Raw genomic sequence first — 27,786 nt, forward strand, 5'->3', positions numbered from 1 at the left:
CCCGTTTCCTCCACGACACAATGCCCCAGCTGCGCATCCAGGCTGCTCAAACGTTGTCTATGTTTGGCAGCACATACCTGTGTGAACAACTGTTTTCTTTGATGAACCTGAACAAAACATCACACAGAAGTCGACTTACTGCTGAACACCTCCACTCAATTCTGAGGATTTCCTCAGCTCAGAGCCTTACCCCGAACATTGATGAACTTGTGGAAAAGATGGGACACCACCAAGTATCACCCTCAACCTCAAACAAGTGAACATTACTGTGCAATCACATATTTAGAGTTTTTACTCAGTTCAAGTTTAAAAGTTAAAGTTTAATATTTGTTTTCACTGCATGTTACTTCTCCTTAAACAAAGTGTTGTTTTTGATTAATAGATTTTTGCACTTTATTTTATTGTATTTCAATCCAATTATATTTTAAAAATATTTCAGTTGAGTGGATGATAGAAAATTGCTATTATTGTTTTTTTTTTTTAAGTAAATTTAGCCCACTTTTGCTAAAATAGAAAATATAGGCTACTGATGGTGCCTTGAATACCGGTTTCTTTCATTTAATGTTCATGTTATGGGGATTTTTATATAAAGGAAATTTGTCTTTTGTGTCTGTTGAAAATTAAAGATTACTGACAGAGCCATAAGAAAATATTGCTTTATTTATCTGATCATATTGGAATATATTTGTTAGGTTTTCAGTAGGTTCAATTAGGTTCACTAGACTATATGCGTCATTTAAAAATTTTTCAATGAACATTCGAACAGTCCGGCCCTCGGCTTGTAGCTAAATTTTTTATTTGGCCCTCCGTCCATTTGACTTTGACACCCCTGCTCTAAACCCTGGGTCAGCAGTCACCTTTTACCCCCATGCAGAGAGGCAATGTGCTGATCTGATCTGTTTTGGACTGAGTTTCCTGTGCTGTGTTTAATGTGGATCTAACTCTGTTATATTTTCCTGTGTTGCCAGTCTCTCTGTTGTTAACCCTGTTATATTCTCCTGTGTTGTCAACCCTGTTATATTCTCCTGTGTTGTCAACCCTGTTATATTCTCCTGTGTTGTCAACCCTGTTATATTCTCCTGTGTTGTCAACCCTGTTATATTCTCCTGTGTTGTCAGTCTCTGTTGTTAACTCTGTTATATTCTCCTGTGTTGTTAACCCTGTTATATTCTCCTGTGTTGTCAACCCTGTTATATTCTCCTGTGTTGTCAGTCTCTCTGTTGTTAACCCTGTTATATTCTCCTGTGTTGTCAGTCTCTCTGTTGTTAACCCTGTTATATTCTCCTGTGTTGTCAGTCTCTGTTAACCCGGTTATATTCTCTTCTGTAGTCTACATGAGCTGGTGAAGCATGAGGAGAACGGGTTGATCTTCAAAGACTCTGAGGAACTTTCTGGACAGCTCAAGGTACAGTAATATAATAATACTCTTCAGCTGAGGAGATACAGAAACCCCTGATTTATACCAGATCACTTGAGTCCAAAGCATTGACTATTGTTCCCAGTAGTATGATCCTGTAAACTGGCATCTTTTCTAAAGTATTTTCTGTCTTATCTGACTGTAACCAGTTCCTGTGATAGTGGTATATGGTCTGATATACACATGGCTGTTTTAGCCAGGATCCAATCTACCCGTTTTATAAAACCTGTTCATGTCCCTATGTTGTGTCTCTCCAGTCTCTGTTGTGGGACTTCCCTGGCTGTGAGTATGAGGGCAAACTGGGTCAGTTCAGGAGGAACCTCCGGGCCAGTGGGGGGCAGCGGTGGGACCAGAACTGGGATCAGAATGTCCTGCCTCTCCTCACTGCACCCTGACTTCCCTGTTAGACAGACCTCTCTACAGCAGCTGACTCATCCCCTCTCTACATCTTCGCTCTGTCTCACCCCCTTCTTGAGCCTCCAATCTTCAACATTTTAGCAGACGCTCTCATCCAGAACGACTTACAGGAGCCATTAGAGTTAAGTGCCTTGTTCAAGGGCACATCCACAGATGTTTCACCTAGTCTGCTCGGGGATTCAAACCAGCGACATTTTGGTTACTGGCCCAACTCTCTTAACCGCTAGGCTACCTGGTCTGAACCGCTAGGCTACCTGGTCTGAACCGCTAGGCTACCTGGTCTGAACCGCTAGGCTACCTGGTCTGAACCGCTAGGCTACCTGGTCTGAACCGCTAGGCTACCTGGTCTGAACCGCTAGGCTACCTGGTCTGAACCGCTAGGCTACCTGCTCTGAACCGCTAGGCTACCTGCTCTGAACCGCTAGGCTACCTGTTCTGAACCGCTAGGCTACCTGCTACCAACTGCCACATGGTCCACTTTGAGGACCTGTCGGAAAGAGAGATTGTTACATCAGGCTAGTCTTTCCTCTGCTCTCTCCCCATTTCTCTCTCTCCTCATGTGGATCTCTTCATTCCAGGCCGTTTTGATTCCCCTCTTAAACAACACTTGAATGTATAAATGAGATTTTCCACAATGTAAATATTGATGTAAATAAAGACTTTATTACACAGTAATACACGTCTGGTTCGGCCTTGGTGTTTTATTGTGTGTATCCCAAATGGCACCCTATTCCATATCTAGTGCACTACTTTTGACCACAGCCCTATGAACCCTGGTCAAAAGTAGTGCACTTACAATGGGAATAGGATGCCATTTGGGTTGCAGTTATTATATGTAGAGTTTGATCATCTCTATGGTGGCTTGTCTGTTGTAAAATAACACATGTGTCACTGGTCCTGTCATGACCTCATGTTGGATTCCAGAACGTTCTGTGGGAGAGAAAAACAAAGGAGAATTTATTTGATTTAATTTTGAAAGATGCATCAGTTTCAGATGTGTATAATTATAGATCCGTCAGTTTCACATGTGTATAATTATAGACCCATCAGTTTCAGATGTGTATAATTATAGACCCATCAGTTTCAGATGTGTATAATTATAGACCCATCAGTTTCAGATGTGTATAATTATAGACCCATCAGTTTCAGATGTGTATAATTATAGACCCATCAGTTTCAGATGTGTATAATTACAGACCCATCAGTTTCAGATGTGTATAATTACAGACCCATTAGTTTCAGATGTGTATAATTACAGACCCATCAGTTTCAGATGTGTATAATTATAGATCCATCAGTTTCAGATGTGTATAATTGTAGACCCGTCAGTTTCAGATGTGGATAATTATAGACCCGTCAGTTTCAGATGTGTATAATTAGACCCGTCAGTTTCACATGTGTATAATTATAGACCCGTCAGTTTCACATGTGTATAATTATAGACCCATCAGTTTCAGATGTGTATAATTACAGACCCATTAGTTTCAGATGTGTATAATTACAGACCCATCAGTTTCAGATGTGTATAATTATAGATCCATCAGTTTCAGATGTGTATAATTGTAGACCCATCAGTTTCAGATGTGTATAATTACAGACCCGTCAGTTTCAGATGTGTATAATTGTAGACCCGTCAGTTTCAGATGTGTATAATTACAGACCCATCAGTTTCAGATGTGTATAATTGTAGACCCGTCAGTTTCAGATGTGTATAATTACAGACCCATCAGTTTCAGATGTGTATAATTGTAGACCCATCAGTTTCAGATGTGTATAATTATAGACCCATCAGTTTCAGATGTGTATAATTATAGACCCATCAGTTTCAGATGTGTATAATTATAGACCCATCAGTTTCAGATGTGTATAATTGTAGACCCATCAGTTTCAGATGTGTATAATTATAGACCCATCAGTTTCAGATGTGTATAATTATAGACCCATCAGTTTCAGATGTGTATAACTATAGACCCATCAGTTTCAGATGTGTATAATTACAGACCCATCAGTTTCAGATGTGTATAATTACAGACCCATCAGTTTCAGATGTGTATAATTGTAGACCCATCAGTTTCAGATGTGTATAATTATAGACCCATCAGTTTCAGATGTGTATAATTATAGACCCATCAGTTTCAGATGTGTATAATTACAGACCCATCAGTTTCAGATGTGTATAATTACAGACCCATCAGTTTCAGATGTGTATAATTACAGATCCATCTGGAAAGGAATTCATCCAAGGCTGTAGGATTAGATCTCTCCAGAACAGTGGAGATGGACTAGATCAACCACATGTATTTATAAAGCCCTTTTTACATCAGTCGTCACAAAGAACTTTATTGTAACCCAACATACAAGGTGAGGAGTTCACTTGAAGACTATTGGGATTCATCCTCTACAGTATCTATGGGTTGGATGGTCTCCTCACTTAGCTGCTCTTTGAAGCAGTTGGTTTACTAGTAATAATACATTACACTTGTGAAGCTCTTTTCATTAGTTCTGTCAAAGCTCTAGGTTTAGTACTGACCTAGCTGGTGTTTAAAACTGTTATATGTGTCGGGGTTTCTGATGGTGGAGGAGATGTAGACATCAGGAGGGCTGCCATTGGCCGAACACCTCAGGATCTTAGAGAGAAGCTTCACCAGACAGCCAATGATATCTGGATCGTAAACTACATCTATAACACAAGAAACAACAGGACAAGTGTCAGCCGACAACAATATATATTATATATATTAGAAATATATACTTTTGTAATTAAAGGCTGGATTCAATCCATATCGCCAAAGCATCGCAGAAGATCCGCATACAAATGTAAAGGTCATTTCTGACTGAGTTGACATATGCAGTGTTTATTGTGAAGTCTCCGCGACAGAGGGAACATTGCCTTTAAAGCGGATCTTCAGCTTTACGGATTGAATTGAATAGAGACAGACCATGTTCCTACCTGCAGCTTTACGGATTGAATAGAATAGAGACAGACCATGTTCCTACCTGCAGCTTTACGGATTGAATAGAATAGAGACAGACCATGTTCCTACCTGCAGCTTTACGGATTGAATAGAATAGAGACAGACCATGTTCCTACCTGCAGCTTTACGGATTGAATAGAATAGAGACAGACCATGTTCCTACCTGCAGCGATGACCGTGGTGGCTTCGATCTCTCTCAGCTGCTTCTCTGTCACCTCCTCCCAGTCCAGATGCTCCACACACACTCTGGGAGAGTTCTGGTTGTCCAGCCCATTGATCTGGATGTTGTCCCTCAGTCTATGTAGAACGCTGAGGTGACAGTCACTGAACACGTAGCTGGAGGGATAGCAGGACCTACACACTGCTATACCAGTCAACCCTACACCACAGCCCAGCTCTAGGACTGTCCTGTAGGAGGAGAGAGCAGAGACAGGACTCACACACACACACACACACACACACACACACACACACACACACACACACACACACACACACACACACACACACACAGGGAGAGGACACTCACATTACACACCAGATTGAGATGACGAGTAGTAACCACAGCATGAGTTGTAGACAGAACACAATGACATAACACACACAGTAGTGTACCAACCTGTCAGTGAGGACGTGTGTGTTCTCCAGACACAACACAATGACATAACACACACAGTAGTGTACCAACCTGTCAGTGAGGACGTGTGTGTTCTCCAGACACAACACAATGACATAACACACACAGTAGTGTACCAACCTGTCAGTGAGGACGTGTGTGTTCTCCAGACAGAACACAATGACATAACACACACAGTAGTGTACCAACCTGTCAGTGAGGACGTGTGTGTTCTCCAGACAGAACACAATGACATAACACACACAGTAGTGTACCAACCTGTCAGTGAGGACGTGTGTGTTCTCCAGACAGAACACAATGACATAACACACACAGTAGTGTACCAACCTGTCAGTGAGGACGTGTGTGTTCTCCAGACAGAACACAATGACATAACACACACAGTAGTGTACCAACCTGTCAGTGAGGACGTGTGTGTTCTCCAGACAGAACACAATGACATAACACACACAGTAGTGTACCAACCTGTCAGTGAAGACGTGTGTGTTCTCCAGACAGAACACAATGACATAACACACACAGTAGTGTACCAACCTGTCAGTGAGGACGTGTGTGTTCTCCAGACAGAACACAATGACATAACACACACAGTAGTGTACCAACCTGTCAGTGAGGACGTGTGTGTTCTCCAGACAGAACACAATGACATAACACACACAGTAGTGTACCAACCTGTCAGTGAAGACGTGTGTGTTCTCCAGACAGAACACAATGACATAACACACACAGTAGTGTACCAACCTGTCAGTGAAGACGTGTGTGTTCTCCAGAGCCCATTCAGCCAGGTAAAGAGCAGCCTCCCATGTGACCAGGCCTGTAGTCCCCTCAGAGATCACAGCTGTACTCTCTGATAGACTCACTGCTTCTCCACACGGCTACACACACACACACACACACACACACACACACACACACACACACACACACACACACACACACACACACACACACACACACACACTGTAAATATAAAATTCAGATTTAATTAAAGTAATCCTTAAATTAATAATAATTGTATTATTTTAAAAGATAAAATAGAGGTCCCGTGTGGCTCAGCTGGTGGTGCTTGCAACACCAGGGTTGTGGGTTCAATTCCCATGGGGGACCAGTATGAAAAAATGTGTGCTCTCACTACTGGAAGTTGTTCTGGACAAGAGTGTCTGCTAAATGACAAAATGTTGAATACAGTTTCTGTTGAATACAGTTTCTGTTGAATACAGTTTCTGTTGAATACAGTTTCTGTAGAATACAGTTTCTGTAGAATACAGTTTCTGCTGAATACAGTTTCTGTAGAATACAGTTTCTGCTGAATACAGTTTCTGTAGAATACAGTTTCTGCTGAATACAGTTTCTGTAGAATACAGTTTCTGCTGAATACAGTTTCTGTAGAATACAGTTTCTGCTGAATACAGTTTCTGTTGAATACAGTTTCTGCTGAATACAGTTTCTGATGAATACAGTTTCTGCTGAATACAGTTTCTGTAGAATACGGTTTCTGTAGAATACGGTTTCTGTTGAATACGGTTTCTGTAGAATACGGTTTCTGTAGAATACGGTTTCTGTTGAATACGGTTTCTGTAGAATACGGTTTCTGTAGAATACAGTTTCTGTTGAATACAGTTTCTGTTGAATACAGTTTCTGTAGAATACAGTTTCTGTAGAATACGGTTTCTGTAGAATACGGTTTCTGTAGAATACGGTTTCTGTAGAATACGGTTTCTGTAGAATACAGTTTCTGCTGAATACAGTTTCTGTTGAATACAGTTTCTGTTGAATACAGTTTCTGTAGAATACAGTTTCTGCTGAATACAGTTTCTGTTGAATACAGTTTCTGCTGAATACAGTTTCTGTAGAATACGGTTTCTGTTGAATACAGTTTCTGTAGAATACAGTGTGGTGTTTTGAAAGGTGTATTACCAGTAAATAGCTCTTGTAGCACTCTGTCCCCTCCTCTACCCCCAGGACTTCACCCAGTGCATCATAGAGCTCATCTAGGGGCTCGCGCTCACTGGCTTCATGCTGCGCACACAGGGAAGAGAAGCATCACTGTTGTTCGCTTTAACAAAATGGACAATAAAGTTATACTTTATTGTATTCATGTAAAATGTGTAAGAATTGCCTTTTTAAATGCACCAGTTACTGTACAATAGTGAACTATTTTCTGACAGAATGATACCAGACAAAAATATATCAGATAAAAGAACCCACCCTTTTGATGAGCTGAGACAAAAACTGTCTCCTATATCTTACTGAGGGAGGATGTTTACAGCACAGTGGATGAAGGCATGTCTGTAAACAGGTGACAATAGTCATTGTTAGTGTGGTTTCCAACACGGAAATCCAATGTACTGTTTCTATATATTGAACTAAATAGGCGTGGCATTAAAGAAAATGCTTTGACAGTTAGGCAATACCTGCTTTAGAATGTCTAGAATAATTTCTGATGAACTGTCGTTCTCGAGCTCCCTTTCAAGGAACTGTAGAAAACAACAATAAATGTTATTACTGTATTCATGTCTTACTATTCCTAAACAATAAAAAAATATATACATTCAATTTATGATGCACACCCTACATAGTACAACATGCAAGCAGCCCCGCTACTTACATTCCATGGGAAATTTGGCAGTTGACTCATAGTGAAAAAGGAGACTTTAAAGTTATATATAACATCTGCTCTATTCCTTATGCAAGTGACGTTGTTTTTTTTGGTCTGATCCTTAGACAGATACATTTCGTTAATTTTCAACCAATATTACAGTGATATAATTCCCGAGAAATGATTTACACTAAACCACAGGCTGGCCACGTGTTTCCCTGAGTTTGTTGTCCTCCTCTTTACCCAAGAAGCACTCCTCCTGTCGCAATGCCTGATGGTCAATGTAGTATAATCATGACAGACAGTAACGTGATAAGGGATACATCTTCTTTTTTTTAAAAGAAAGTACAAATTATAAAACCTTTACAATGAGATAAGAGCTGTATTTTATTTCCCAATAAAACCTGTATCTGTGGGCCTACTGTTCTCAGTGCCACCCTTAAAACTGATACAAGTCTACTGTTTTAGACCACTCCCCCTGTCTGTGTTATCTCTACCTCCACAACTGTCATCCCAAATAAATGAAGCACCCAAAATGTGCCAGATTACGATATGTAGCCTACTAAAGCTGCATAAGGACATAGCTATTCTTCTGAAATGTGACTTTCTTTGACATGTCATGTGGAATTATGATCTCGTCTAAATGAACAAGCTATGCACATGGGTGTAAGACATTATGGACAGTGGATGTGGGTTACTTATAATATCTACTTGTCTAAAGCTTTTTCAGCCCGCTCTTTTCTTGCAGTGTCATTCAGAGGAGATAACACCTCTACAGTTGTTCTTCATTCAACAGAATGACCTCCAACAGCAAACAACACGTCTGAACATTGAAGGTAAGAAATGTCATTTCGAGGGTGATGTTTTCACATTTTGTAATACTATATTAAAATGGATAATAATGGCTGTCTTATTGAGTCGAAATGAGATTCAATGTTTGATTACAATCGTTTTGATTATAATGAAAAATGTGTCCTTTTCAACTGGCAGAAATGGATGGGATCTTTTTTTAAGAATATTCAGTGGTAGTGGAATTCAGTGGCCATAATAAAGTGTAGTATTTTATGATTATATTTGATATTATTAGGCTACATATCAAGTTTTTTGTTGTGAATGGAAATTACTATCAAACAGAAGGGTTAGTTCAGATTTTACACAGAACTGCTACCTCATCTCATCCAGCAATCCACCGGAACTCTTGTTACTGCAATGATATTCCAACCGGAGCGTAATTGTTGACGGTCTATCAACAACAAAGATGGCTACCCACAGACGCTAACTTCAATTTGACAATTGAAGGGTAAATCATGTAACGGTATCATCCCAATCTGTTTGAAACTGTATTGACGTCATATTGACAAAAGCAGATTTTCTTCAAATAGAAATAAACAACCCTGCAGGTATGAAATATTTTTGTATTATTTGCCGAAATGTTGTTAGCTGGCTGAAGACTGATTTAGCCGTTACTAGCTAACGTTAGCTAACTACGTAAGCTAATGTCTGTCTCTTTGCACTGTGCGCCCAGTGTGGATAGTTGCCTGCAGAATATATTATCAATGACATTGAAGATATGCATCACATCAGAGAGGAATACAGAAACTATTGTTGATTGCTGTTGATTTTATTTTGACAACGGATAACGTTACGGGTGTCGCACAGCCTAGCCTCCGAAGCTGGCTGGAGTATGCACTAACTTTGATTAGGGCCTATTTTTGCTCATTTAATTAAACTAAGCTTCTCACTTTGTCTCAAACGTATACTGCAAATAGTCGATTAATGCCCAAAATGGTTTCGAATGTTATATTAACATGTAACGTAGTTTAGGCAGCAATAGTGCTGTTATTGATGTGACGGGAAACGAAAGCACGACAGCCAAATCAATAGTTAAGCCCACAGGCATGGTTGGCATGGAAACGAATGCAAGGCTCAATATTCTGAAGGACACAAAGAGGGCAGCAGTGGACAAAGGCAACGGAACTCAACCGAAGCTGTCTGACAATGATTCGTTTTAGTTGACTAACAACAGATTGCTGAATTGAAATGTCGGCTGACAGTTTGAGTGGGTCACTCTGACAACCCTCCTGATTCTTGGTCATGTTTATTAAACAAGATCGGCTCACACCACACAAGGACATTCACAATTTGACAAGATGAAACACTGGTATACACAGTATAACTAAACTATATATAGACCTTAACTATGTTACTACTTTTTTGGGGAACTAGTGTAGGTGGGTAATGGGTATACTAATGATTGGTAACTAGTATAGCTGGGTAATGGGTATACTAATTATTGGTAACTAGTATAGCTGGGTAATGGGTATACTAATTATTGGTAGCTAGTGTAGCTGGGTAATGGGTATACTAATTATTGGTAACTAGTGTAGCTGGGTAATGGGTATACTAATTATTGGTAACTAGTATAGCTGGGTAATGGGTATACTAATTATTGGTAACTAGTATAGCTGGGTAATGGGTATACTAATTATTGGTAACTAGTATAGCTGGGTAATGGGTATACTAATTATTGGTAACTAGTATAGCTGGGTAATGGGTATACTAATTATTGGTAACTAGTATAGCTGGGTAATGGGTATACTAATGATTGGTAACTAGAATAGCTGGGTAATGGGTATACTAATTATTTCATCCTTCACAAAATGTTTCTCCTTCCTGCAGGTATCTGAAGACACTAGGCTAACCTGTGATCACCTACCCCAGGAGGTTAGACTGAAGGAGCGTGCCTGACCTCTGACCCCTGACCTCCAGTCCCATCATGGTGCTGAAGATATTCTTCCCTCAGTGCTGTAACAAGGCAGACAGTGGACTGCTTGTGGGGCGATGGATCCCAGGACAGAACTCAGCCGTGGTGCTAGCTGTTATCCACTACCCCTTCATCCCTGGACAGGTCAAACAGTACATCCACCAGGTAGAGTGTGTGCGTAAGTGAGTGACAGTGTGTGTGTGTCAGTCAGTGTGAGTGACAGTCAGTGTGTGTGTGCATGTGTCAGTCAGTGTTGGGTTAGAGTGTTGGGCCAGTAACCGAAAGGTTGCTAGATCGAATCCCCGAGCTGACAAGGTAAAAATATGTCATTCTGCCCATGAAGAAGGCAGTTAACCCCACTGTTCCCCAGTAGGCCGTCATTGTAAATAAGAATTTGTTCTTAACTGACTTGCCTAGTTAAATAAAGTTTAAATAAATATATATATTTTTAAAAATCTGTCAGTCAATGTGTATCTCTCAGTCACCCACTACCCCTTCATCCCTTGTCAGGTCAAACAGGACATACAGCAGGTAGAGAGAGTGTGTGTGTGTGTGTGTGTTTTAACCTTCCTGTCTACTCTCCCTGGTCCAGATGCGTGGCCAGAGTGGGGTGGATCTGACGGTGCTGGGCTCGTGGAGCATGCCCAAGGAGGGCCAGGAGGGCATGGAGAGTTTCCTCAGGGACCTCAGCACCATCTTCCCCCAGGGACAGTGGCTCCAGCTCAGTAGAGAGATGGGCAAGATAGGCTTCGGGTGTCACGTCCTCACAAGGGACCAGAGTAAGTCTCCGTCTGCATCCCAAGTGGCCCCTATTGTTCCCTATATAAGACACTACTTTTAACCAGGGCCCATGGGGTACTTTTTACCCTCTGACCCATGCGCCCTGGTCAAAGTGGGTGCACTATGTAGGGAATAGGATGTCACTTGGGATGCAGACTTTGTAACAGCGTTAAAGGTGTTTGTTTTGATTCAGAGATCACTCTCTTTGGAGATGAACTGTTGATATCGAATTATTGACGGAATGGCTTTCTTATGAAATCAATGTTCTGTCTATAGACGTACATCACTGTTTCCTCACACTGAAATGAATGTTCTGTCTATAGACGTACATCACTGTTTTCTCACACTGAAATGAATGTTCTGTCTATAGACGTACATCACTGTTTTCTCACACTGAAATGAATGTTCTGTCTATAGACGTACATCACTGTTTCCTCACACTGAAATGAATGTTCTGTCTATAGACGTACATCACTGTTTTCTCACACTGAAATGAATGTTCTGTCTATAGACGTACATCACTGTTTTCTCACACTGAAATGAATGTTCTGTCTATAGACGTACATCACTGTTTTCTCACACTGAAATGAATGTTCTGTCTATAGACGTACATCACTGTTTTCTCACACTGAAATGAATGTTCTGTCTATAGACGTACATCACTGCATCACTGTTTTCTCATAGCAAAAGTAAGTTAACAAGAGTTTGCAAATTAGATAGCTTAATTCACTCTGCTCTTTTTAATTCAGAGACACAGATATATCTGTTCACTGTATATTTAATCAAAAGGCGGATATTTCTGTTATCATCATGCAGTGCATCTGTAATAGAATGTCCCTCTGCCCCTGCCGTAGATGGGAAGCTGCTACAACAGGAAAAGGAGCTGAAAGAGGGTGGTGGTGGAGAGAAAGGAGAGGGGAAGAAAGGAGGAAAGGGAGGAGAGGGCAAGAAAGGAGGAGGAGAGAAAGGAGGAACAAAGAAAGGAGGAGGAGAGAAGAAAGGAGAAGAGAAGAAAGTAGAGGGAGAGAAAGGAGGAGGAGAGAAGGACAAGGTGATATTTATCCACTATGAACAGAGGAAGGTCATGCTGTCTCAGCTGCACCCCGTAGAGAACGGGGATCCAGACCCTCAAACTGAGTCACAACTACCACAGGTGAGGATGTGGACTGACAACCTGATTTACATTCATATGTTGCTCATTGAACACAGGGGTTTTCTATCCTCTCCTGTGTTGTTTAGTTCTGATATAGTTGTTGTAATACATATGTGTTGTCTGTCATTCTTATATAGTTGTTGTAATACATATGTGTTGTCTGTAATTGTTATGTTGTTGTTGTTGCTGCAGGTGTTTGGGACAGTGTGTCAGAGTGAGCCGCTGTTCTTCCTGGATAAGTATGATGACAGTCCTGTGAAGCTGACCCACTGGCAATCAGAGGGACGGGAGGGCTCCATTATAGTAGAACTGATGAAACAGGTCTCTACACCTGTCTGCCTGCTAACTACCTGGATACTAACACTGTGGACCAGCCTCTGTAGTAGCAGGTAAGGGGTGTGTGTGTCAGTACCTGTCTGTCTGCTAACTACCTGGATACTAACACTGTGGACCAGCCTCTGTAGTAGCAGGTAAGGGGTGTGTGTGTCAGTACCTGTCCGTCTGCTAACTACCTGGATACTAACACTGTGGACCAGCCTCTGTAGTAGCAGGTAAGGGGGGGGTGTGTGTGTGTGTCAGTACCTGTCTGCCTGCTAACCACCTGGATACTAATACTGTGGACCAGCCTCTGTAGTAGCAGGTAAGGGGTGTGTGTGTGTCAGTACCTGTCTGTCTGCTAACCACCTGGATACTAATACTGTGGACCAGCCTCTGTAGTAGCAGGTAAAGGGTGTGTGTGTGTCAGTACCTGTCTGTCTGCTAACTACCTGGATACTAACACTGTGGACCAGCCTCTGTAGTAGCAGGTAAGGGGTGTGTGTGTGTCAGTACCTGTCTGTCTGCTAACCACCTGGATACTAACACTGTGGACCAGCCTCTGTAGTAGCAGGTAAGGGGTGTGTGTGTGTCAGTACCTGTCTGTCTGCTAACCACCTGGATACTAACACTGTGGATCCTGAACGTTCATCAGTTGCAACTCTTTATGTGCCAAGAGACACTGACCCAGTTCATCTGTCTGTCTGTCTCCCAGGATATTGCATGTGTTCATCTGTCTGTCTGTCTGTCTCCCAGGATATTGAATGTGCTCATCTGTCTGTCTGTCTCCTCAGGATATTGCATGTGTTCATCTGTCTGTCTGTCTGTCTCCCAGGATATTGAATGTGCTCATCTGTCTGTCTGTCTGTCTGTCTGTCTCCTCAGGATATTGAATGTGCTCATCTGTCTGTCTGTCTGTCTCCCAGGATATTGAATGTGCATCCGATGAGGTTCATCTCCAGTAAGTTGTCTACGTGTGTTCAGCTGAGCTACAGAACAGAACACCTTCAGACAGTCTGCTCTCCTACCAGAGCCACCGCACACAACCACTTCATGAGGTAGAGACCACACACACACACACACACACACACACACACACACACACACACACACACACACACACACACACACACACACACACACACACACACACACACACACACACACACACACAGCCATGTGGCAGACTGGCTACAAGATGGTATCTAACTCACCCCAATGCGTCTCAAATCGCACACTATTCCCTATATAGTGCAGTGCATTTGACCAGAGCCCTATTGACCCCGGTCAAAAGTAGTGACTCTCTCTCCTCTTTGTCTCCATAGGAAAGCCAATATCTCCGTGTCGTTCTTTGTGGATGTGTGTCTGGGCCTGCTGTTGGTATCGTGGATGTATAGAGAGAACCGTATTGGCAAACTGGCCAACACACTGGTACCTGCTGCTGATGTGAGGCATTATGGGCAACATTTACCTTGTGCAAAAGCAATGTACAACAATTACCTTTTAAAGCTCATTATAATCTGTCAGAGAGATGTATATTTTTAAAACTTTTCTTCAACAACGTTCAGTATCGAGAGGTGACTGTTTATGTATTGCTCATTTTGACTAAACTCTAGTTCAATAATCACCTTTTTGTTAAACTCACATTGTTGAAGATAAGCTTCAAATGAAGTCACGTTGCCACATTATAAAGAGGTTCAGGGTCATTTTTGCACTACGAAATATCACCCTCAATATCCAACCCAATATCCCCCTCAATATCCCCCTAAATAACCCCCTCAATATCCCCCTAAATATCCCCCTCAATATCCAACCCAATATCCCCCTCAATATCCCCCTAAATAACCCCCTCAATATCCCCCTAAATATCCCCCTCAATATCCAACCCAATATCCCCCTAGAATAACCCCCTCAGTATCCCCCTAGAATAACCCCCTCAATAGCCCCCTAAAATAACCCCCTCAGTATCCCCCTAAATATACCCCTCAATATCTCCTAAATATCCCTCTCAATATCCCCCTAAATATCTCCTCAATATCCCCCTAGAATAACCCCCTCAATATCCCCCTAAAATAACCCCCTCAATATCCCCCTAAATATCTCCTAAATATCTTTATCTCTGAGTATGTGTGCTGATCTAGGATCAGTTTTGCCTTTTAGATCACAAGGAATAAGATAACATAGACCGAGGGGAGCTGATACGTACGACCCCACGTCCCTCCTGTCCATTATAATCATATTCATTGTGTTCTAGGATCAGGTCCCTCCTCTCCATTATAATCATATTCATTGTGTTCTAGGATCAGGTTCCTCCTGTCCATTATAATCATATTCATTATGTTCTAGGATCAGGTCCCTCCTCTCCATGTAATCTGATTCATTATGATCTAGGATCAGGTCACCCTCTCCATGTAATCTGATTCATTATGATCTAGGATCAGGTCCTCCTCTCCATGTAATCTGATTCATTATAATCTAGGATCAGGCCCCACCTCTCCATGTAATCTGATTCATTATGATCTAGGATCAGGTCCTCCTCTCCATGTAATCTAATTCATTATGATCTAAAAGGCTAAACTGATCCTAGATCAGCTCTCTGAGACACTTAATAAATACAGCCCATAGTGTATATATTATAAGGTGAGACTAAATGTTGTTCTATGATTTGTTAGCATGTAGCTAAGCTATGTATTGTTGTGTGTTTTGTTGTTAGCATGTAGCTAAGCTATGTATTGTGTGTTTTGTTGTTAGCATGTAGCTAAAGAGCTGGAGGAGCTGTTGCAGTGGCTGATGGGAGCTCCAGCTGGTCTGAAGATGAACCGGGCTCTAGACCAGGTGTTAGGACGATTCTTCCTCTACCATATACACCTGTGGATCAGTGAGTCTCACACACACACACACACACACACCCATGGCCCTCCTCCACAGACACAGACACAAACACCCATGGCCCTCCTCCACAGACACAGACACAAACACCCATGGCCCTCCTCCACAGACACAGACACAAACACCCATGGCCCTCCTCCACAGACACAGACACAAACACCCATGGCCCTCCTCCACAGACACAGACACAAACACCCATGGCCCTCCTCCACAGACACAGACACAAACACCCATGGCCCTCCTCCACAGACACAGACACAAACACCCATGGCCCTCCTCCACAGACACAGACACACACACCCATGGCCCTCCTCCACAGACACAGACACAAACACCCATGGCCCTCCTCCACAGACACAGACACAAACACCCATGGCCCTCCTCCACAGACACAGACACACACACCCATGGCCCTCCTCCACAGACACAGACACAAACACCCATGGCCCTCCTCCACAGACACAAATACCCATGGCCCTCCTCCACAGACACAGACACAAACACCTCTTGGCCCTCCTCCACAGACACAGACACAAACACCCATGGCCCTCCTCCTCTCTCTGCAGGCTACATTCACCTGATGTCTCCGTTCGTTGAGATGATTCTGTGGTACGTGGGTCTGTCTGCCTGCCTGGGCTTGACCTTTGCCCTCTCCCTGCTCTCTGACATCACCGCCCTGCTCACCTTCCACATCTACTGTTTCTACGTCTACGGAGCCAGGTGAGAAGAGATCCGTCACTAACCCTAACTCTGCTATACCTACTGTTTCTACGTCTACGGAGCCAGGTGAGAATCATCCCGCTCGTTGAGATGATTCTGTGGGTCTGTCTGCCTGCCTGTGCTTGACCTTTGCCCTCTCCCTGCTCTCTGACATCACTGCCCTGCTCACCTTCCACATCTACTGTCACTAACCCCAACCCTGCTACATCTACTGTTTCTACGTCTATGGAGCCAGGTGAGAAGAGACCAGTCACTAACCCTGCTATATCTACTGTTTCTATGTCTATGTGTAACCGGTGTGAAATGGCTAGCTAGTTAGCGGTGCGCACTAATAGCGCTTCAATTGGTGACGTCACTCGCTCTGAGACCTTAAAGTAGATGTTTCCCTTGCGTCAGTGATTGGAAAGCGATGGGTAACGATGCTTCGTGGGAGGCAGTTGTTGATGTGTTCAGAGGGTCCCTGGTTCGAGCCCAGGTTGGGGTGAGGAGAGGGACGGAAGCAACACTGTTACATATGGAGCCAGCTGAGAAGAGACCAGCACAGTCACGATGCCTCCCAAAAGTACACCACGTTTGACCATAGTGCACTATAAAGGGAATACCCTATGAGCTCTAGTCAGATGTGCACTACGGAGAGAATAGGGTCCCATTTGGGACACGGGCATTGAGTCTTCAGTGTATTTTGGCAGGTTAACACGCCATGAGAATAGGGTCCCATTTGGGACACGGACATTGAGTCTTCAGTGTATTTTGGCAGGTTAACACGCCATGAGAGTAGGGTCCCATTTTGGACACGGCCATTGAGTCTTCAGTGTATTTTGGCAGGTTAACACGCCATGAGAATAGGGTCCCATTTGGGACACGGGCATTGAGTCTTCAGTGTATTTTGGCAGGTTAACACGCCATGAGAATAGGGTCCCATTTGGGACACGGACATTGAGTCTTCAGTGTATTTTGGCAGGTTAACACGCCATGAGAGTAGGGTCCCATTTTGGACACGGCCATTGAGTCTTCAGTGTATTTTGGCAGGTTAACACGCCATGAGAATAGGGTCCCATTTGGGACACGGGCATTGAGTCTTCAGTGTATTTTGGCAGGTTAACACGCCATGAGAATAGGGTCCCATTTGGGACACGGGCATTGAGTCTTCAGTGTATTTTGGCAGGTTAACACGCCATGAGAGTAGGGTCCCATTTGGGACACGGGCATTGAGTCTTCAGTGTATTTTGGCAGGTTAACACGCCATGAGAATAGGGTCCCATTTGGGACACGGGCATTGAGTCTTCAGTGTATTTTGGCAGGTTAACACGCCATGAGAGTAGGGTCCCATTTGGGACACGGACATCGAGTCTTCAGTGTATTTTGGCAGGTTAACACGCCATGAGAATAGGGTCCCATTTGGGACACGGGCATTGAGTCTTCAGTGTATTTTGGCAGGTTAACACGCCATGAGAGTAGGGTCCCATTTGGGACACGGGCATTGAGTCTTCAGTGTATTTTGGCAGGTTAACACGCCATGAGAGTAGGGTCCCATTTGGGACACGGGCATTGAGTCTTCAGTGTATTTTGGCAGCTTAACACACCAGGAGAGTAAGAAGAACCATATATTTTCATCTTATTCTTCCTAAAGCCTTACGTTGCGCCGGATGTCATGAATTTCAATCGGGACGTGCTCATCGAAGTGGAAACGCAACGCCCCCTTGCGGTTGAAGGTTCCGTTGAAAGACGGACCACATACTTTGAACATTTTTCAAGCTTTTGCGTCCTCTTCAGTAAAGCCAGTTCGTCGAAGAACATGTTTATTATCAGCCTGAAACTGATATTTATCCTGTTTTTGAATTAAAATGTCATATTCTTCCAAAATAAATACGATCCCTGACGAGATAGGCTCTCCTCAAGCTTGCGTTACAAACACTACACTTGACTTGTCGGTTCAGTAGCGGGGCAAGACGCCGTGAAGATGACGTACGGCGTAATGAAACACGCCTCGATGTAAACACGACCCACTGCCGCTACGGTGACTCGTCAGTGTAGCTAAGTGATGGGTGGTTTGCTAACAAGCGGATATTTTAGGTGAACGAAACCGAATTGCATCGTGAGAGAGACGTTCATGTACTCCCTAATGTGCATACTGGTAGGCTACTACTGATTTTAAGTGATTCTCTTCAGATAAATTATGTAAACATTCGATGAAGATGTTGAGTCCTCACTGCAGGAACAATAGTTAGTAGAGCCTTATTCTGGTCCAAAATATGATAAAAAAACAAACAGATTGAAGGTTATAAAAGCTACTGTCATGATACTAATATGGTCATATTAAGGATATTGGTCTACTGATTTGATTTAAAGTGTTGACAATGCAGTAATCAACCGAAGCTTTCTGTGAAGCAAAGCCCATGTTTAACACCTGCTTCATTCTTCAATCATACCTGTTGGTCTATTCATGGCCTCCTGACTTAGTATAAAGTGGGGGTGCCCCATCTGGCAGGGGGGTCTGGGGGTCCTCCCCCTGAAAATGTTTACATTTTTAAAAGAATTATGGGATATTGTGTGTAGATTGAGGGGGATTTTTTTTTAAGGCTGTAATGTAACAAAATGTGGGAAAAGTCAAGAGGTCTGAATACATTCTGAAGGCACTGTACCTCTCTCAGCCCTGTGAACATTATGGTGACGTGTTACCCCTTTCCCCTTTACTAATTGATGTGTGAGGAGCTCTCAGCCCTGTGAACATTATGGTGACGTGTTACCCCTTTCCCCTTTACTAATTGATGTGTGAGGAGCTCTCAGCCCTGTGAACAATATGGTGACGTGTTACCCCTTTCCCCTTTACTAATTGATGTGTGAGGAGCTCTCAGCCCTGTGAACAATATGGTGACGTGTTACCCCTTTCCCCTTTACTAATTGATGTGTGAGGAGCTCTCAGCCCTGTGAACAATATGGGGACGTGTTACCCCTTTCCCCTTTACTAATTGATGTGTGAGGAGCTCTCAGCCCTGTGAACATTATGGTGATGTGTTACCCCTTTACTAATTGATGTGTGAGGAGCTCTCAGCCCTGTGAACAATATGGTGACGTGTTACCCCTTTCCCCTTTACTAATTGATGTGTGAGGAGCTCTCAGCCCTGTGAACAATATGGTGACGTGTTACCCCTTTCCCCTTTACTAATTGATGTGTGAGGAGCTCTCAGCCCTGTGAACATTATGGTGATGTGTTACCCCTTTACTAATTGATGTGTGAGGAGCTCTCAGCCCTGTGAACAATATGGTGACGTGTTACCCCTTTCCCCTTTACTAATTGATGTGTGAGGAGCTCTCAGCCCTGTGAACAATATGGTGACGTGTTACCCCTTTCCCCTTTACTAATTGATGTGTGAGGAGCTCTCAGCCCTGTGAACAATATGGTGACGTGTTACCCCTTTCCCCTTTACTAATTGATGTGTGAGGAGCTCTCAGCCCTGTGAACAATATGGTGACGTGTTACCCCTTTCCCCTTTACTAATTGATGTGTGAGGAGCTCTCAGCCCTGTGAACAATATGGTGACGTGTTACCCCTTTCCCCTTTACTAATTGATGTGTGAGGAGCTCTCAGCCCTGTGAACAATATGGTGACGTGTTACCCCTTTCCCCTTTACTAATTGATGTGTGAGGAGCTCTCAGCCCTGTGAACAATATGGTGACGTGTTACCCCTTTCCCCTTTACTAATTGATGTGTGAGGAGCTCTCAGCATGGCATTTACAGATGGACTTATTAAATGTGTATGGAGGATAAAAATATCTTCCTTCCCTCTCTCACCCTCTATCTCTCTCTCTCCATCTCTCCTCTTTATACCTCTTCCCCTTTACCCTCATCTCTCCATCCCCCTCATCTCTCCATCCTTTCTCTATCCTCTCCCCCTCTCCACCCTGCTCTTCCTCCTCCTTTCCCTTTCATCTCCCCATCCCTCTCCTCCCTCTCCTACCCCCCCTCTTTCTCTCCCCTTCCCCTCTCCCCCCCTCCTCCTCTCTCTCTCTCCCCTCCACTCTTCCTCCCTTTCCTCTCCCCATCCCTCATTCCCCTCCTCCCTCTCCTACCTCTCTCCCCTCCCCTCTCTCTCCCCCTCCTCCTCTCTCTCCCCCTCCTCCTCTCTCTCCTCCTCCTCCTCTCTCTCTCCAGGCTGTACTGTATGACGGTATATGGTCTGTCCTCTCTGTGGAGGCTGTTCAGAGGGAAGAAATGGAACGTCCTCAGACAGAGAGTAGACTCCTGCTCTTATGACCTGGACCAGGTAGTCACACACACCTATCTCTCTCTCTCACACACACACACACACCTATTACTCACACACACCTATCACACACACACATTTGTTACAGTGAACTAATGTGTGTATATTTGTTACAGTGAACTAACGTGTGTGTGTTTGTTACAGTGAACTAACGTGTGTTTGTTACAGTGAACTAATGTGTGTTGTTTTCTAGTTGTTCATCGGGACGTTACTCTTCACCATCCTGCTGTTCCTCCTGCCAACCACAGCTCTATACTACCTAGTGTTTACCCTGGTGAGAACACACACACACACACACACACACACACACACACACACACACACACACACACACACACACACACACACACACACACACACAGGCACTTTAATCCCCTACAATTGCTCTCCATCCATGGGCGCTGCCCTGCGGCTGACCCTGGGCCTCTCAATATGTGTCTGGGGGTGTTGGGAAAGGAACAAGACAAATTCTCATTCTAACCAATGGACAATAAAGTATCTATTCTTTGACCCCTACTGTCTCTGTCTGTCTGTCTGTCTGTGTCTAGCTCCGCCTTGTGGTAGTAATGTTCCAGGGAGTTGTCCACCTCAGTGTTGACTTCATCAACTCCTTCCCTCTGTTCGCCATCGGCCTCCGACTCTTCAGATCCTACAGACTGGCAGGTGGGAGGGACCATCTCCGCCAACATGTCGAAATGTGTAGAATGGCAGGAAATGTACTTTAAAACTTAGTGGAAGTGACAATGTTTTAACTACTTTGCCGATATGAAACAGACAATCATAATGTCAGTCAAAAATATCAAATTCCCAGTTTATGCTACAAAACCGACTTTATAAAATGTTTTAAAAAATGTTCTGTGCTGTGGTTTCTATATTCCTTTATTTAACCAGTTTAGTCTCTATTTTTAAGAGAGACCTGGTTGAATGAGGGAGGGGAGGGTGCTGGGCTGTGATGTTCTGTGTTTGACTGAGATGTGTGTGTTCTCTACAGAGGGGGTGAAGTTCAGAGTGCTCTGTGAGGAACCAGGAACACCTCTACACCTCATGATGGATGTAAGACATCTCTAACTCTCTTCTCTCTGTTTTTCTCTCTCTCTCTCTCTATGTTTCTTTCTATGTTTATTTCTCTTCTCTCTCTTCTCTCTCTGTTTCTCTCTCTTCTCTCTCTCTCTGTTTCTCTCTCTCTTCTCTCTCTCTCTATGTTTCTTTCTCTGTATCTTTCTCTCACTCTCTCTCTCTCTCTCTGATCTCTCTCTTCTCTCTCTGTTTCTCTCTCTCTTTCTCTCTTTCTCCTCTGTCTATTTCTCTTCTCTCTCCTCTCTTTTTCTCTCTTTCATTTAATTTTTCACAACAAATTCTGTCTTCCTTTTCGTTCTGTCTTTTAGTTTATGTAATCATTTAAAACTAGATCCACACAAAATGATGCACTTGATTAAGAATCATTGAGGACACACAAAAGTATACGACTTATTTCAATTGTGATCCTCTTTCATGATAGCGTTTGGCATATGTGGCAGAATAAGAAAAACGGAAGCTACAAAATGGCAGTCAGTTTAGGTTATTTAGTCCTGTAAAACCACAACATCATTAGACATACCATACACACATGTGTCATTCACAGTTTAGTTTATTTAATCCTGTAAAACCACAGCATCATTAGACATACCATACACACATGTGTCATTCACAGTTTTTCTCCTAGATAAACCTAGTCTTGTTTATGTCTCCCCCTCCTCCGTCTCTCTCTCAGATTAACCCTCTGAAGGTGAGCAGTGTGGTTCAGACCTACAGGACCCCCACCTACAGCTGCTACCCTAAAGACTCCTGGCTGGCCCTCTGCAAGAAGCTGTTCCTGGGAGAACTCATCTACCCCTGGAGACACAAGACTACCAAGATAGACTAGGACCAGGGGGGAGAGACAAAGGGGAGAGATGGAGAGAGAGAGATGGAGGGGAGAAGCTGTTTCTGGGAGAACTCATCTATCCCTGGAAACACCACCAAGATCAACTGAGACCAGGGGAGAGAGGAGAGATAGATAGGGGGGAGAGACAAGAACACCAAGGTTGATGAGAGGAGGATGGATAGGGGGAGATAGGTTGAGGAGGGGGGTGGTGGGAGAGGATGTTAGTGTGAGAATGATGGTGCTGCTGATGAGAGCTTGTAAAGGAGGTGCGTGTCTCCTTTTTAAATCAGGTATTTAGGGCTGCTGGCACCCTATTCCCTACATAGTGCACTACTTTTGACCAGAGCTCTATGGGGCCCTGGTCAAAAGTAGTGCACTATGTAGGGAATAGGGTGCCATTTGTGATGCTGTCTAAACCATCTACTGCACTAATTACTCCCAGTCTTATTTAACTCCAGATGTATTTTATATTATAAGATTAAAATAAAACAGTCACAAATGTTAGGATGAATTGATTGTTTATACATTCCGACTAATGTGTAGCGAGATTGTGATTATTAGAACATTTGTCAATGAATTTATTTTTATTGAAAACATTCAGTATTTATTCTTAGTTTAGTATTCTAGATATTTGTTTTTACTCTGGTAATGTGCCATTTCCCCCTAAGAACCTGCTAACCCCAAACCTACAGTACAGTATCTAACTGCCAGAGAAGTACTAGAGTATAGTACTGTATTTATGTAACCTTTTATTTAGCATTACGTTTGAAAGATTCCTCTAACTTTCCCCAAATTCCCAGGTTTCCCCCAGAAATCCTGGTTGGAATATTCCCGGAATCTGGAGGGAATCAGGGAATCCTGAAATACCAAGGAATTTTGCAACTTTATTGAGAGCCTTTATTTTTTACAATAACAACCTGGTATTATCCTGGTTTGTCTTCTTAGAACGTACATTTTTCCCTTTAATTTCATAGACTGATTTTTTTTTGTGCCATAATGGAAAGAAATAAGAAAACAATTGATTCTAAATCAGGACTATAGTTTGTCATGTTTGATTGCACTTGATTGTGTTGACTACTAATCAAGTCGTTGAATGTACAACGTACCTAAATGTCCGGGGATGCGTCTCAAATGGCACGCTATAGACTAAATAGTGCACTACTTTTTGACTAGGGCTATATGGGACGTATCCCCAATGTCCCTTTCATAATAATAAAGTCCCAGTTGATTTGAATGTGGTTTGAAAAGGAGTAGCCTCATTGTTTTCCAGTTTATAGAGAGAGAGAGAGAAGGGCGTGGGATGAATTCTATCCTCCACCAGCACTGCTACAGCGTTGGTATAACTGTCTGCTCTGAAGGCAGCAGCAGGAACCGCTGTGGATTGGACACAAACAACACTACACACACACACAACACTACAACCACACCACACACCACCTTCTATTCCTTTGGGATCCCTCATAGTCAAGTATGATTCCCCTCCACAGTTCCTGGAGGGTTCCAGTCAGTGTGTGAGGATATTTATGTGGAGTGTCTGTTACACACCAGCTTCTGCACAGGGGCTAGTCAGGGACAGAACCTGGCTCCAATGGCAAGGCAGGAACCTAGAGGATTGGGAAGCCTGTCCCGAAGCATCATACCAGAGCCCTGTTGGCCACACAAACACAACAGACACAGATTCAGATTGATGGATAATCCAGAGTTTACATACATTATCTGAGATTCAGATTGATGATGGATAATCCAGGGTTTACATGTATTATCTGCATCATTGTGATGATGATTGGTATAATCCATTAGTAAAGTATCTTGAGTTTTTATCAGGCTAAAGCAGATTATTCCAATGGGAGTTATCGACCAAGTGCTTGGTTCATACAATATTGTTCCCATAGATTGTGTATCTGTCAGTAGTGTTTGTGTGAAATAGCTGTGTGTGCGTTTGCCTCGGTTGTGTGAGTACATGCACATCATGGTGTCATAGTGTGTGTTTTATAGGTGTGTGTCTGGAGTCCTGTCATGGTGTGTGTTTTATAGGTGTGTGTGTGTGTGTGTGTCTGGAGCCCTGTCATGGTGTGTGTTTTATAGGTGTGTGTGTGTGTCTGGAGTCCTGACATGGTGTGTGTTTTATAAGTGTGTGTAACTCCAATGAATTTATCCTCTGCAGCAGAGGTAACCTTGGGTCTTCCTTTCCTGTGGCGGTCCTCATGAGAGCCAATTTCATCATAGCGCTTGAAGGTTTTTACGACTGCACTTTTTTCTGCATTGACTGACCTTCATGTCTTAATGAAATGATGGACTGTCGTTTCTCTTTGCTTATTTCAGCTGTTCTTGCCATAATATGGACTTGGTTTTTCACTAAATAGGGCTATCTTCTGTTTACCACCCATACCTTGTCACAACACAACGGATTGGCTCAAACGCATTAAGAAGGAAAGAAATTCCACAAATGAACTTTTCAGAATGATTTATTTAACACTTTGTTGGTTACTACATGATTCCTTGTGTGTTATTTCATAGTTTTGATGTCTTCACTGTTATTCTACAATGTAAAAAATAGTAAAAATAAAGAAAAACCCTTGAATGAGTAGGTGTTCTAAAACTTGACTGGTAGTGTATATATATATTTGTGTGTTTATATAAAATATGTATTAACAACAAATCTAACACAATATAAAAACATTTCTTATAAAACAGTATAACAAATCATTTTGGTGCGGCAGAGCGTGGTTAGAGCGTTGGGCCAGGAACCGAAAGGTTGCTGGATCGAATCCCCGAGCTGACAAGGTAAAAATCTGTCGTTCTGCCCTTGAACAAGGCAGTTAACCCACTGTTCCCCAGTAGGTCGTCATTGTAAATAAGAATTTGTTCTTAACTGACTTGCCTAGTTAAAGAAATGTTAAATGTAAAATATATATTTAAATAACACAGACAACTTTATAGACATGAGTATCCACATTTAAACAGATAGATACAGTAATGCTTCACGGGCCTCTAGGGTTCGCTTTGCTATACCGGCTTTTCAGAAATGCAGCATTTTTCAAATTAAAAACAATTTAAAAAATTAAGAATCTTGGCTTTTCTTTTACCCACTTGCATTTCTGTATATAATATTTACATAATGAAGAGATAATTCTATATACTTTGTTCTGATCTAAATCTTTATCAAATCTTGTTGATCTAAAAGTACCATGTTTTAGTTCCATCCAAAATATCTTAGTGCAAATAGATTTCAAATAATAAATAACTTCTGGTTTAATTTTCAATTTGGCAAAAAACACACTTCATTGATATCAATTTATAATCTTGACAGTAGGGGAGAGTGGGGTAAGTTGAGCCAAAGGGGTTAAGTGGTGCCAGCCTTGTTTCTAGGAAACCATAAACTAAATTAATAATTTGATCAAATATTTAGTAAGAGGTCATCATTTCATGGTGTCTGTGAAGGAAGAAACTGTATGAAAAAAATGGTGAGCAAGTTAGGTAAAAAAAAAATATTTTCACCAATTCAAACAAATTTGTGTTAGAGGTTTCAAGATGCTTGTATCTAAACCAAAGTGGGTAGTTTTAAGACTGCTCTATTCAATTAGTGGGGGGGGGGGGGGGGGCAGAATTGAGCTGCATGTGTAAATGCAGCCTACAAGCTTCAATATGAGGTCCTTAACCTAGCATGAAAGTGTATCCTTGTAGATATGTGGGCTAACATAGTCAAAATGTTTGCCTTGGGGTAAGTTGAGCCAATGGCAAGTTGAGCAAATTGAAATGTTTTCTTCCCAGGGTAATGCAAAGCATTATCGCTGGGATATGAAGTAACAACATGGCCTGGCCTGTGTTAAAATAAGCTTAAAATTAAATATATAAAAATAAATAATAATGATTGTGTTGAATTATAAATATATACATGGTTTTAAAAAGGTAGTGGTAACATTGAATTCAGTACAGAACTTTGTAGGCAGCTTAATTTACCCTGTCAAGAGACTACTTTTCTTGGACAAGCTATGTTTTTAAAATTGTAATGTTTACATGAATTCTGTTTATTTCCAAGGATACACAATATCCTGAAATATATATCTAAAACATATTTGCCGGCGATACGGAAGCCTATATCGGTCCGCTAATACATGACCAGTATATATATATATATATATATATATATATTATTTTAAATTTTTCATGGGATACTGCAGCACCCTCAGCACCACTACTTACCTCGGCTATGTGTCTGTGTGATTAATTCATTCAGTCATTCATTAAGTCGAGTTTTTATCCGTGGGAGAGGTAATGAGTCATGATTTTCAAACAGGTTTGACACACATTCACACCCTCTGTCAACTGACAAGTATCCCACACAAACGTGTTAAGGTTACTTCCGTGTCATTTGTTTAAACATAATGACGTTACTAGTATTACACAATTTTCCCATTGTTTTTTATTCATTTGTTTTGTTTGAGCCAGTGCTTTAATCCATTCTATTATCTGATTATCATTGAAGGCATTCGATTAATCTGCCTGTGGCGCCCGATAAGGCGTGTTTTGCACCGGGTGAATGTTGATTGCATTCGTTTTAAGAACCGGGCTGCCTCCCAGGCGTGAGCCAGGTACTCCATTCAGAGCCCATGGCAAAATTGGTTCAAAACAAAAGTGACATAATTAAAATCGTGGAGTAATGTGTAGGATTCTATGTTATGACATGAACAGAGTGATTGCTTTTGATATAAACGCTGTATCTGCCTTCCCAATAAACTAATTTGAAAAATTCAAACATTTATTTTTATTGGAAAGAGATGTATGTTTCTGGACGATGCGCCATGCTGCCTTGTTGACAACACGACCGAGCAGCGCAGATTACCGTTCCATTTGAGAACGATGCTCCTCCTTCACCGCTTTTGCCCGTTTACGTCACCGGTCATAGACCAGTGCCCAGTAGACCAGTACGATTAGCATAGTCGAATCTGTCC

The 27,786-nt window shown here is 42.4% G+C and overlaps 3 protein-coding genes across 9 annotated transcripts in view; 2 read left to right on the top strand and 1 right to left on the bottom strand.

The window, feature by feature from the left end:
• alg1 (ALG1 chitobiosyldiphosphodolichol beta-mannosyltransferase) overlaps positions 1-2,509 on the top strand; it is a 26,138-nt gene extending 23,629 nt beyond the window's left edge. For all 3 annotated transcript variants that reach the window (XM_055897966.1, XM_055897975.1, XM_055897983.1), the window contains 2 exons: positions 1,330-1,405; positions 1,675-2,509. In XM_055897966.1, coding sequence (XP_055753941.1) covers positions 1,330-1,405; positions 1,675-1,812 — 214 coding nt within the window. In that variant the 3' untranslated portion in view covers positions 1,813-2,509. The remainder of the gene's footprint in view (positions 1-1,329; positions 1,406-1,674) is intronic.
• On the bottom strand, positions 2,476-8,521 carry eef2kmt (eukaryotic elongation factor 2 lysine methyltransferase). 3 transcript variants are annotated; one of them, XM_055898018.1, is made up of 8 exons: positions 8,055-8,371; positions 7,861-7,923; positions 7,655-7,735; positions 7,364-7,465; positions 5,912-6,321; positions 4,973-5,217; positions 4,365-4,514; positions 2,476-2,764 (listed from the first exon to the last, which is right to left on the bottom strand). In XM_055898018.1, the coding sequence occupies exons 1-8, from the start codon at positions 8,178-8,180 to the stop codon at positions 2,664-2,666; spliced, it is 1,278 nt and encodes a 425-aa protein (XP_055753993.1). In that variant the 5' UTR covers positions 8,181-8,371; the 3' UTR covers positions 2,476-2,663. The 3 variants fall into 3 exon arrangements, with proteins under 3 accessions (XP_055753993.1, XP_055754001.1, XP_055753984.1); XM_055898026.1 differs by having other exon boundaries at positions 6,188-6,321; positions 8,055-8,353; XM_055898009.1 differs by lacking the exons at positions 2,476-2,764; positions 4,365-4,514 and having other exon boundaries at positions 5,124-6,321; positions 8,055-8,521.
• Positions 8,522-8,541: 20 nt separating this feature from the next.
• On the top strand, positions 8,542-24,068 carry pigq (phosphatidylinositol glycan anchor biosynthesis, class Q). 3 transcript variants are annotated; one of them, XM_055897945.1, is made up of 14 exons: positions 8,542-8,881; positions 10,725-10,974; positions 11,402-11,588; positions 12,444-12,742; positions 12,935-13,131; positions 13,984-14,115; positions 14,383-14,503; positions 15,809-15,935; positions 16,513-16,666; positions 20,820-20,931; positions 21,125-21,205; positions 21,480-21,594; positions 21,923-21,984; positions 22,682-24,068. In XM_055897945.1, the coding sequence occupies exons 2-14, from the start codon at positions 10,822-10,824 to the stop codon at positions 22,832-22,834; spliced, it is 1,893 nt and encodes a 630-aa protein (XP_055753920.1). In that variant the 5' UTR covers positions 8,542-8,881; positions 10,725-10,821; the 3' UTR covers positions 22,835-24,068. The 3 variants fall into 3 exon arrangements, with proteins under 3 accessions (XP_055753920.1, XP_055753910.1, XP_055753929.1); XM_055897935.1 differs by lacking the exon at positions 8,542-8,881 and adding an exon at positions 9,259-9,445; XM_055897954.1 differs by lacking the exon at positions 8,542-8,881 and adding an exon at positions 9,512-10,206.
• The last annotated feature ends 3,718 nt before the right edge of the window (positions 24,069-27,786 follow it).

Source organism: Salvelinus fontinalis, chromosome 2 (assembly GCF_029448725.1).
Source record: "Salvelinus fontinalis isolate EN_2023a chromosome 2, ASM2944872v1, whole genome shotgun sequence".
Taxonomy (NCBI): Eukaryota; Metazoa; Chordata; class Actinopteri; order Salmoniformes; family Salmonidae; genus Salvelinus; species Salvelinus fontinalis.